The 13,107-nt window shown below is 35.9% G+C and overlaps 1 protein-coding gene across 1 annotated transcript in view; it reads left to right on the top strand.

The window, feature by feature from the left end:
- lama1 (laminin, alpha 1) overlaps positions 1-11,144 on the top strand; it is a 200,034-nt gene extending 188,890 nt beyond the window's left edge. The window contains exons 57-63 of the mRNA XM_051928752.1: positions 1,223-1,329; positions 3,045-3,234; positions 4,053-4,211; positions 4,502-4,655; positions 7,679-7,812; positions 7,897-8,116; positions 10,627-11,144. Of these exons, the coding sequence (XP_051784712.1) occupies positions 1,223-1,329; positions 3,045-3,234; positions 4,053-4,211; positions 4,502-4,655; positions 7,679-7,812; positions 7,897-8,116; positions 10,627-10,787 (1,125 nt within the window). The 3' untranslated portion in view covers positions 10,788-11,144. The remainder of the gene's footprint in view (positions 1-1,222; positions 1,330-3,044; positions 3,235-4,052; positions 4,212-4,501; positions 4,656-7,678; positions 7,813-7,896; positions 8,117-10,626) is intronic.
- The last annotated feature ends 1,963 nt before the right edge of the window (positions 11,145-13,107 follow it).

Genomic DNA, 13,107 nt, shown 5'->3' on the forward strand with positions numbered 1-13,107 from the left:
CTTACATTGGAAAAATACTTGCAGAATAGATCAAAGTTTATAGAATAAATAGAAGAATGCATGTAAAATTCCTGTGCTACAGTAAAAGCTACATCCACCAGGGGGTTCTGTGATATAGACAAGGCCCAACCATAAGAAGAATTACAACTGGCTGTGTTACCAGAATAAATAAGAATTAAATAACTGTTGGTTACAATTCCACAGGTGCTTATTAAAACAGATTTTGCTGTTTGAGCCATGGTGATTCTAATTTTTTTAAAGTTAGACTTCCAGACAGAATGCCACAGACTAAATAGACCCATTCCCTGCTTCTACTTCAGCTGTGGACAGGAAACTGGACATTTCATATTGTACAGATTACTGTTTTGTTACTAAGGGTGTAGCTGCTCTGGAGATCCAGAGTTCTGCTTTCTGCAAAGCCTGTTATGCTTCAGAGTTTTTTTCTTCCTGAATTTGCAGCAACCTGGGGTTCTGTTCTCAATTGCCAGTTAGGTTGTAGATTGCATTGGACTGTATACCCTGAGATTGTGGGTTCAAATCCCACCACTGACACTGTGTGACCCTGAGCAAGTTGCTTCACTCGCCTGTGTTCCAATTGGAAAAACAAAAATATTTGTATCTCAAATGTTGTAAGATGTTTTGGATAAAATCATCTGCCAAATAAATTTAAATGAATGAATGAAAAAATGAATGTCACTTTGAATACAAATTGTTTCTATGGTAAATACGATGTGTTATTTTGTAGCTTGATAATCAGTACATTGCTCTGAGCCATCCAGTTGTAGAGACTGCTATAAAAACTTGTAACCACATTCAATGTGATTGCCCAGTACTGTTCAGTAACCACACTACACTTGCAGAGGGCAGCCATGCAAACTGCATAACCTGCTGAAGATTTTCTTTTCATTTAGGTCACTTGTGTCTATTCCACATTTGAGTTAAGAGTGCATGGGCCAGCGTTTGTTTTGATGGGGTCACAAACTCATTTATAATATTTGTGATTACTATGTATCATTAAAGATTTTTGGTATACCAGTTTATTTTAACATGCAAAGCACAAACAATTGCCTTTTTTGCTACATATGGTTTTTGTTGATGTGAACTAGACAAACTGTTTTCTTCACACCCTATTCTTTTCAAAAGCATTGTCAGGAGTGGCTAGAATGTGGAGGTATACAGTATTGCTTTTACTGATTTGTGTGTTCTTCCCTGAAAACTGTAGTGTGCTGAAGAAGACATTCCTGAAACAGTCCCTAGTGCCTACCAATTTGGCTTGTCGGCAAACAGTCACATGGTGATGCCTTTCGATGAGACCACTGTGAAAAGAAAGTAAGCCTACATTTCAAGTGTTTCACTTTCTTATTGCAACCACACACAGTAAAATGAGTGGCTATGGATTGGTAACTGATATTTCTTTTCTTGTTTATTCTCTTTTGAAAGAAAGTCCTTTCACAGGCGTTTACTTTATGTTTTTAGCACATCGCATGTTAAACATTGTTGCCTATTTTGGATGACAGATTTCGCCTCCTCCTTTGCATTTTTTCTTTTTTTTTTTTTGGAAGTATATTTTAATTGTATTGATTTTTTTTTAAATCAAATAACACTCCATACACATAACTCGAGTTTTACAAAAAGAAAAAAAAAAGAAAAAGATTCGGAACAAATCAACCCCCACCCCTGTATTCTTTAATTTCTGCTGGTTTCCTGAGCTTTACCCTTCCCTCCATGGATCCTATTCTATTGATTTTCTCTTTCACACATTGGTCCTTCATGCTGAAAAACATTCCCTCATCCAGTTAGCAGATAATCACGCTTGTAGAAGAAAGGGGAAGATCCACCATGTGTAGTATTAAAGTAGTATTCTTTTTTAAGATTTTGTGTATGGTCCGGGTGGAGTGTTGGCTCTGAGGGTAGGGATCCACATCAGCAATCGGAAGGTTGCCAGTTCACATCCTGTAAATGCCATAAGTGACTTTACTCTGTTGGAGCCTTGAGCAAGGCCTGTAACCTGCAATTGCTTTGTCCTGGGTATGATGTTAATCGGCATCCAGCCCGACAAGCAGGTCTTCCAACTTACAGGGAGAACTTGGGGATTGGTGGTAGGTTTGGCATCCAGCCACTATAAAAAAAAACCTCACCTGGTTCTGAGGTGTCACCCATTGCACTCGGGTCCTAATCCTGGTGGTTCGTAGTGTGGTGGGTGTGGCAATGCGCTATCAGTGCATGTTCCCAACCTCTCTCCTGTTGTAAAGTGTATACAGAAAAAGAAGAGCATTGCCCTGATTTTCTAACTGAGCTGTTTGAAAGCTATTTTGAAATTGTCTAGCCACTGTTAATGTAATACCTTTTTATGTTACTTTTTGCCTTGAAATATAATGGAGCATAATGACAAAGCCTGGTGAATATAAATCAGAAATGAAAGAAAAAAGAACAAAAAGTAACTAAGTTGTACTGGCCTAATTTACAGCTTAAAAAGTCATTGTGTCAGTGGTACTGTTTGCTTCTAGAGTAACATTCAGTGCAGATATGATTTTGTGTTTCTTTTTTATATTTAATATGTAAAATCTTGTGTTTTGTTTCATTGTACGAACTAAGTGTTGCAAATTATGCTGCAGGCAATAGCATTGCATTATTAAGCAAAAGCAGATGGTCATTTTTATAATTATAGTTTAATTGAAAAAGCACAATAATTACATATACTTTTAATGTTATTAAGTAATTTTAAGACTGTTATTAAATCAGATTAAGATTAGGTGAGGTTTAACTTTATTTTGTTATATGTTTCTGAGTACCTGTTTCAAAGACAGGACAGAGGAATCAACATAAATGTAGTAGAAGATATAAAAGAAAATCTACAGGAACTTAACATGTAGCTGCTAAATTTCAATGTTAACGTTTTCTAGCAAATAAATGGCTGCCAAAGGCAGAAACATCAAATGTAATTTTTAGTATATTGAAATATTTAGAAGTTATACAGCACACATCCTCTATTCACATTAATGTTAGTCTTTATTTGTTTCCTTTTTCTGTCTCCATTAAATTAGGTTTTCCATACAACTAACTCTGCGAACATTTGCTTCAAGTGGCTTGGTTTATTTTATGGCTCATAAAAACCAGATGGATTATGCTACATTGCAGCTCTTGGATGGCCAATTGTATTTTATCTATGACCTTGGCAAGGGAGCTGCAGTAGTTACACTACCAGACATGATTAATGATGGCCAATGGCATACGGTAAGTTCCTCTTACATTATGACTGGTGTGTCATTTGTTAAAATGTCACAGGCTAGTAGGTGGCAGAAACTGATTGCTTGGATCTTTGTTTTTACTGAACTATTACTGTGCACTTCCTTTGGACTCAGCGTAATTGCCTCAGATATGCCGAAAGCATCAAAATGATTCTTCTTTCTTCTAGTTTCAGTGTGACTTTATTTCTTTTGTTTTAGTCTGAAAGAAAAATGTGAAGTGTTCACTCATATGTTGATTTAGTAAGAAGCATTTTCAAGTTCAGTTACTTATCTGCAATCCTCTGTTGCAATCATACCAGTATATAACATATTTACAAACTCCTTTATTTAAAATAGAATGAGTTATGGATCAGTTAACCAAACAAAAGAAAGGTTTTTGCAAATTGTTTAGACATATTTCAAATAATCAATACATAGAATATTTAGGATAATAATAATAATAATTCTTTGCATTTATATAGCGCTTTTCTCGCTACTCAAAGCGCTCAGCAATTGCAGGTTAAGGGACTTGCTCAAGGGCCCAACAGAGCAGAGTCTCTTTTGGCATTTACAGGATTCAAACTGGCAACCTTCCAATTGCCAGTGCAGATCCCTAGCCTCAGAGCCACCACTCCGCTCTATTAATGTTAACAGATATGTCATGTATGGAATCAGATGTGGTGGATTACAATAACATAAATTCATGTAGCATTTATTCTACATCTACAAATTTGTACAGGATAATAGTTTTTTTTTTTAATTGTTGAACTGGTCTCGCAACTTCCTGTCCTTGCTTTCATGCTGAAACTTTCCTGATCTTTACAGGTCAAGACTGATTTTGCTAAGAAAAAAGCCACCATTGCCATTAATGGGAAAGAGTCGCCTCCTGTCGGAGCTGTAGGGGATGGGAATTCACTGGATGTGGAAGGAAAGCTTTACCTGGGAGGACTTCCATTAGGTTACACAATCAAAAAGATTGGGAATGTAAGAATTCTTGTATAAGTGAAGAATAGTGGGTTTTGGTGCTATTTGTAAATTATATTTAATTATAATTTAATTATATATGACCACCACAGTTGTGCTGTGGTTAATAGGTAGTGTTTTTTTCTCTTGAAATACATATTTGTTTACTTTCATAAGACATTATGCAGGCACTAGCAGAAAAAGGGGTTTAACCAAAAGAGAGCACTTTAACTTTACTTTAGGCCATTGCCTCTTATTTACATATGTATTTGTTTGTTATTTTGATTGTTGGTTTATTTAATTTTACTCAGGTGACATCCAGTATCCCTGCCTGTATCAGAAATATCCTGTTAAATAATAAACCTCTCACTCAGGACCGTACTACCTCAGGCCATGCAGTTGGCAGTTGTTTCAGCACAGCTCAGGAGGGCTCCTACTTCGATGGAACTGGATTTGCTGCTCTGGGTGATTTTTTTCTTCCTTTCCAGTGTTTAATCAATACCTTTTAAATGCAGCATTCTGTTTAGAATACTGAATACCAGATAATGTGAGGACTTAGTGAAAGTGAGATATACTGTTGATGGTTGTGTAATAGGTTTAGCTTTCCATGAACATATGTACAGTATAACAATTGGAAATATAACAATGTATTTTTTGTTAATTAAATGCAGCTTATTTTTATATAACTGCATTCTTAAAAAATAGTTTCAATGCAGATATGAAGATACAAAAACATAAATTAGAAAGTGAAAAATATAAATCTACAAAATGCTTGAAGGTTGTACAAAAGATAATGCATCATTCGATACTGATATGAGTAGTCAATCAAATGTTCATGCCTTGTGTGCCTTTTTACCATAGTTTGAAAACCACCTTGTTGTTAAACTTTACTTCAAAGAAGAGATTCACTGCTGCCTGAATAGACATTGTTCTCTGATTTTTCAAGCATCAGTTCTCTTTGAAGACTTCATCTGCTCTTTCTGTACTGCTCTTAATAGAGGCGATTTTATGGGCAATTACTTTGGGGTGTCTGTTTATTGTGCTTTTGCCATCTTCTGACACTGTGAACACTAATGTATCCATGTTTACATACTGTACACACTGAAGTTGTGTGAGGTTGTCAGCAGCCAGGGTTTCCTCCTTTGCAAGAAGTTCAGTCATCGTATGTTATCGAAATCAAGTGTCCCTGCCTTGGCTTTTTCTAGTATTAAAGTATGAATGCAAAATGTAATTGAGGAGTGTGATGGCGTTTTATGATAATTATAATATACTCATTACTTTTAATACTACTCTCATACATGCATATACAGGAGTGTGCAAAAGTAGGTTTAAAGTTATGAGTATGCAAAGCACAGAGTTTATTCTCGTATTATTATTTATTTATTTATTGATTATTGTATTATTTATTTGTATTGTCTTCTCATTTGTGTTCTTCTTATTGTTATTATTATGTATCCTTACTTAACAAGTAGACTACAAGAATGTGTAAATAATGAAGACTGGCAATTTGAGCACTTACAAGATTATACCTATGCGCACTATGCCATTGTAACATTCTTTAGAGTTAATAAAGTTAGTAAAGCTACTGAATTAATAAGGCTATTTTAATAAAGTATCTATCTATCTATCTATCTATCTATCTATCTATCTATCTATCTATCTATCTATCTATCTATCTATCTATCTATCTAATCAATAATACAAATGACTATAAGCCTACTTTTGCCTACCCGTGTATATATATATATATACACACAGAGTATATGTTTGTACAGATAGCCAGGTGCTATAATCTTTGTTTTAAATTTTCATAAAGCTAAAAGAGAGATATATGGATATATTAATTTTCAGAACATGCTTTCACAGAGATATAGGTAATATAGCCCAATAGTTACAAGAGATTTAATTTTGGATGGGACACATGTCCATATTCAAGCAAATACATGTACCCACGCTATGCTGATTTACAGTTGCCTTTTATCATGACCCATATGCGCTATATTTAGCAGACAAAGTATTCAGATCTGTTAGGATCATATAATTGTTTTGTCTAATTTCAATTTCACAGATTAACTGGTAAATTTAAAATGTTAGATGCTGTGTATAGTGAGCTGAAATACATCCATTCATCTTTTATTGAACTCTTTAATCCATTTTATGATCTTAGGGCCTTGAATCTTTTCAGGCAGTGTTGGGCTCAAAGGGTAGAATAAACCTTAGTTACGATGTCAGGAAATAACAAGTAATTTTTATTTTATGTGCTATGTAAGTAGGGTGTGTGAAACTCTTAAGTTAAAAATGTGCCCTGGTCTTTTGTTGGGTTGACTACTGTATCTGAGTATTTATATTATTCAGACTTGCTGTTCATGTTATTACAGATGTTTTTTAAAAAGTGGCATGGTTTCTTCAGTTCATTTACTTTACAAGTGGGACAGTGAGTTAACACATATTGAATATGGGTAATGCAGCAGAGATATTCATGGATGTGACAAAGATTTGGGCAACAAACTTTTGTCCATATAGGCTTCCGACAAAGTCTTGCTTTGATGGTAGCCATTTGTTACTTTGTGCAGACAAAGTTCCATGATCTGGCCTGATTATGATAGATGTACAACTTGTTATTTCTTTTACAATGTAATTTTTAAACTGTTACAAAATATCTAGTGTAAATTATCAAAGACCCCTATTGATATGAAGTAATACACAGTTGCCATGTAGAATGTTTCATGCTGTTCCTTCAGAGTTTATCTTTGTCTACTCCTTCCATGTACTATTTTTTATTCACTTCATTTGTTTTCTACTGACTGACAACTAGCATAAGTTGCCTGGCACTGCTGCCATGCTATTGGCTATTTTAGTTAAACAGGTGCTTAGCATTACTTGGTGTGCGATCTCTACTGCAGCTCTACTTTTGTGCTTGTTAAGTTTTAACCAAAAACCTTGTTTTTAGACATTTCAGTTTTTTTCAAACAGCACTTCGGCATTTTTTTTCCCAGTTAAATGTGTTTTTGTATGTTTGTCTGTTTTTCATCTCCTCATCACCTGCCCTTTTTTGTGTTGTTTTTAATTGATCCTGTACTGACACCAGCCTGCTTGTTGTAATCAATATTAAAATCAACATCAGTGTTCTCCAGAGAAATGGCCATCTCTTTTCAAATAAACCCATTCGATCCTATAGCACCAGTTGTTTTACATATTGTCTCACAGTTGAGATTTACAAAGGTCAGCATCACCGTTGAGCTGCAGCAACATGACAATTCTTAAACATAACAACTTATCTGTTTGGAATGAACTTTGAAAATCTAGTGATATGTGAATCTTTTAAATTTTAAAAAACAATTGCAATTATAATCCATTTACCTTTTTAGGTAACTTGAATGCTCACTGAAAATCTGATATTAACAACCAACATAATTCATAATATCTGTTTGACTTTTAACACACAATTTTACAACTAAGACCTGCTTTTTTTTCTTCTTCCAAAATAGTGAAAGAAGGCTATAAAGTTCGATCTGATGTCATTATATCATTTGAGTTCCGTGCCACTGCAGAGAACGGGGTCTTTCTGGGAATTAGCAGTGCAAAGGTAGATGCAGTTGGATTGGAGCTTGTAAATGGAAAAGTAGGTAACATCTAACTTTGAAACTGAAATCACTGCTATAAGCCTTATTATGGCACGCTTTCATTGCAAAATGTTCTTACTCAGGTACTATTCCATGTGAATAACGGAGCGGGGCGACTTACTGCCATTTCCAAAAATGCTGACTCAAGTCTCTGTGATGGAAAGTGGCATAAACTGCAGGCTAACAAGAGCAAGAATCGCATCAGCCTGACCATCGATGGAAGAACAGTGCATGTAGCCAACCCCCATTCCCACTCCACTTCTGCAGACACTAATGATCCAATATATGTTGGTGGCTATCCTGGTATGTATATGTAGGCAATGTTATGTTGATGGTAAGCAGGAAGGCATTTGGAGGAGACTGACTTACGTAAAACATACTTTACATACTATGAAATGACATTCTGAAATCTTCCTTATCCAATTCAGGGTCAGAGGAGACCAAAACCTGTCCCAGCAGCATTTAGCACTCAAGAACACATTTTTCAATTCTGCTTTGCACTTGCCAAACAATTGCTGTATTCTCTTTTATTTGCCTATTTGAGTATTACTTGGTAGTATCCACAAATGCAGCGATTATCATGTAAAATGTGACAGGGGGTTTACAGCTATTAGTGTACTTTTACCATCTAGGACTGCTTTACATGTAGGATGCTTTCTCCACTCGTCTCTAGTGCTAACAATCAAAAAAGAGTGAATGAATGAGCTTTAGGGCTTATATACTGGCATATGTGAACAGTTATGTGACATATAAAAGAGTCTGGGTGAAAACTGGCCATTCAGTCCAATACAGCATGGCATCACCCAGCGTCACTCATCCTGACCAGTAGCATAACTAATTGTAAGTCCAAAAAAAGCAGGAAGACTGTGTCCAGAATTAATAATTTTGTATTTAGCTTTACGTAAATGTTAAAGGGGTACTCTAGCCAAAAATGATAATTTTGTATGTTACTCGTGTCGTATAATCCACATATGAAATCAAAGTCATATGCTCACAATGTCCCAAACACATGCATTTTTACTAAAATATTGTTAAATATACCACTTCTGGAAAATGCTCTTAAACAAAAATGGAACGCTCTTAGGTGTGACCAAGAAATTGAATTGACAACCCACCTCTCCCCTCATTCATTGGTCAGCAGTCCATCCCAATGCAAATGTTGGATCCATTGACTATTGTTGTGCTTCACATGATATCAACAGTGCACTGAGAGACATATACAACTAAAGATTAAAAGAAAGCGAGTGACAACCTTATAATGAAGAGAATATACCTTGAACTTGAGCATACCCGAGATATTTTAACAAACAGAAAGTCAGTTCACCCATGCAGTTTCACTGACTGCTGATAAATAATACTGAGGTACTCTTGCTGTGGATATGATTGTAAATATAACAATGAAAGGCTGTTCTACAATTCCAACGCTTGCTCAGGTCAGAGCATGTTCATTTTCGTTCATGAGAGTATTTCCTACAAGTGGTTTATCTAATAACATTTTAGTAAAAATACTGTACATGTATTTGGGATGTAGTGAGCATACACCTGGAAGATCTGATGTTTGGATTATGCATGTGAGATTTTTTCATGAATGTTTTTGATATTGTTTTCTGTTATCCAGCATTGGTCACCATACTGTATATGCCTATTACATCAGAAACTGTGTTATGTTCTTTCTCATATGATTACAATTTTTTGTCGTCCATCACTTCAAATATGACTTTTTTGGTGGAGCATTTCTTTCATGTCTAGCTGTTAACCCAACTTTGTGAGAGGTAGTAGGAAAATGGAGTAGAAATAAAATGTATGCCTGTTAACAGATGTTTGAACTAATGATGAACTAATTCATCCATTTCCAGAACCTGTTTTTTTACTTTTAGTGCAAAACATGATACTGTGTTGGAGTATATCCAGGACTAACTGGCCAAGAGCATCTGTGCTTTGTCAAACAATTATATGCCACAGAACATCCAGTTCACGAGCTGAAGTCTTCATTCTGTCTGGCTTGTTCAATTAGCTCAGTTGTCCTCATGGATGGTGGCCTTGATTAAGCCAATTGTTCCAGTCTCGTAGTACATTCTGCGGGAAGGTGCACATCTGTATTTCAGTGTTGAATTACTATTATATACTAGTAAATTGTAATATATGGAATTATATTGTTACAGCTTATTATTAAAGAAATTGTTTAACATTCTACAACACTAAATTACAATAACTAAAACAGTGGGGTGAAGTACCAGCAAATCTCCGTAAAATATTATGACAAACTGAAGTTTAATATTTCAGAAGAGTAGTTAAAATGAATTAAAATTACAGATCAGGACTGTCACAGTTGGCTTGATAGCAAAAAGATATAAAATTACAATTATAGCAGGAGAAATCCTAAGAAAGCCAAGACCAGGTGACCTTATAACATATCAGTATATTCTCAGACCATCTCATGGGGTGGCCAGAGCCTCACTTGACAGCATTGGGTTTAAGGTAAAAACTAGACCAGGACAGGGTCACAAACTGAGGGCTAGTTAACATGACATGCACGTCTCTGGCAATGTGAGAGGAAACCAAAAACCCAGACAAATGTGCGGAGAACATGAACAACAACTGGGTAGATGCTGGGTCAATGAGGTAGCACAGCTAACCGCTGTGTCACCATGCTGATCACTGTCTGTAACTTAATGCATGCCATTCTTTTCCTAATGAAATAAGGCACACAGATTTTAAGGTTTAGATTAATGATATCATGCTTTTGGGTCATTTGTTAATCGGGTGTGAATTTAAATGCCTGCTCTAACTGAGTGCTTCTGCTTTTGTTGCAGGTAATGTAAAGCAGAACTGCCTGACCATACAAACTCCATTCAAAGGCTGCATGAGGAGCCTCCAGCTTTCTAAAGGCCAAATTAGAGAAGTCTTTGACTTGAGCATGGCATATGAGCGCCATGGAGTCTTCCCCCATTCCTGCCCCAGTCTGAGAGTCTGATGCTTCTAAAAGCCAAAGCCACATCATCATTGAACACTCAGGACTTTTACTATATTGACTTTTAGCTGACTGTTGTCTTTGTCTACAGTTTTTGATAAATTACATGTACTAAACTATTAAACACCGTAAATGAATATGAGAGATTTTAAGACTGTCTGTACTGTAGTTATATGAGAAGTGGATGACAGAATGTCACAATGTTTAAAACAAGATGCTCTTTTAAACACCCCACTTCTAACAGAAAATGTAACATTACAGTGAAAATTCGGTTTTCCAGTGCACTGCCACCCAATATACAAAGGGCCAAAATTGCTCCAATAACCCATGTCTTTAATTAAATAAACAATATGATAATAATTGTAAGTTTTTGAGTGTTTTACCACCAAGTTGATGTTTTTGGTTATACTGATTCAAATGACAACTCTGTAAAGAATATTTGGGAATTATTTTTATTTCCATACTATATTCTAATAAAGTCCCACGTGAGAGGCTTGTGGTCACAGTAAAAGAAGTGGGAGTTCAAAGCGTCACGTTTAGATGGGCACAAAGTTGGCCTAAACACAGGAGGCATAGGGTTATGGCGTGAGAAAACTTATTCAAATTAGGTGATGCCAAAAATGGTGCCCCTGAGGGGTCAGTGCTATTTTTAATATATATAAGAAAATTAATAACAAAGTGGAGAAGTATGAAAATGAATGGACGAATCAAGGGGAATTAAAAAATACAGACAGTGAAATAGCAGATGCTCTAAACTCAAAATTTTCTGAGGTCTTGAAATGTGAGGAAGTGGATAACCTCCCAGCAGTAAAAGGGACTACTAAGGAGGTACTGAGTGATTTAGATTCGTAGAGGGAGAAGTACTGCTTAGATTAAATAGGCTGAAATCAAACCAGAACCAGATAATATTTACCTTCGAGTTCTTGAGGAACATATGTAAACCCTTGATGCATATTTTTAGGAAGTCACTACACACTGGGGAAATTCTGAAGGACTAGAAAATGACATATTATCTCATTATATAAAAAAGGGTGATCGGCAGATTCAAGTAACTATCATCCAGGAAACTTAATGTGCATCACAGGTAAATTAATGAAAGGAATTATTAAGGAAAAGATTGAGCAACACATGACAAGAACAGGAATGTTAGTGAACAGTCAGTTTGGGTTCAGACAGGGGAGATTGTGTTTTACTGGCATGCTGGAATTCAGTGATTCAAGTGGAGCATATGATATAATTTATCTAGACTTTCAGAAATCATTTGATAAGGAGAGAGAGAGAAAGAAGAGGCATTTCAAGGTGCAGTGTGTAGATGGATTCCAAATTGGATAAAAAACAGGAAGCAGAAGGTTCTGGTGCAAGGAACCTTATCTGAAATTGGTGATGTTAAAAGTGGTGTCCCATATTGGTCAGTGCTAGGGCTGCTGCTATTTTTAATATATATGAATGATTTGGACAGAAATTTAAGTAACGAGCTCTATAGGTTTGCAGATGATACCAAGCTAGGTGGATTGGCAGATCATTTGGAATTCATTGAATCGTTACGGAGGGACTTGGACAGCATACAGGCTTGGGCAGATTTGTGGCAGATGAAATTTAATGTCAGTAAATGTAAAGTATTACACATAGGATGTAAAAATGTTATATATGAAGGATTTGGGAGTCATAGTGGACTCAACACTATCAACTTCCAGAAAGTGTTCAGAAGCCATTAAGGAAGCTAACAGAATGTTAGGTTTTATAGCACGATGTGTTGGAGTGCAAGTCCAAGGGGGTTATGCTTGTACTTTATAACGCACTGGTGAGACCTCATCTGGAGTACTGAGTGCAATTTTGGTGTCCAGGCTACAAAAAGGACATAGCAGCACTAGAAAAGGTCCAGAGAAGAGGGACTAGGCCGATTCAAGTACTACAGGAGATGAATTAAGAGGAAAGATTAAAAGAGCTGAGCCTTTTCAGTTTAAGCAAAAGAAGGTTAAGAGGAGACATGATTGAAGTATTTACAATTATGAAAGGAATTGGTGTAGTTGCTTGAAACAGTTATTTTAAAATGAGTTTATCAAGAACATGGGGCCACAGTTGTGAACTTAAGGTAAATGTCACACAAACATTAGGAAGTTTTTCTTTAAACAGAGAACCATAGACACTTGGAATAAGCTACCAAGTAGTGTGGTAGACAGTAGGACTTTAGGGACTTTCAAAACTGGACTTGATGTTATTTAAGCAGAATTAAATGGATAGGACTGGTGAGCTTTGTTGGGCTGTATGGCCTGTTCTTGTCCAAAATTTTCTAATGTTATAATAATATACATAATACTGAGTG

Source organism: Erpetoichthys calabaricus, chromosome 6 (assembly GCF_900747795.2).
Source record: "Erpetoichthys calabaricus chromosome 6, fErpCal1.3, whole genome shotgun sequence".
In the NCBI taxonomy this organism is placed as follows: domain Eukaryota; kingdom Metazoa; phylum Chordata; class Cladistia; order Polypteriformes; family Polypteridae; genus Erpetoichthys; species Erpetoichthys calabaricus.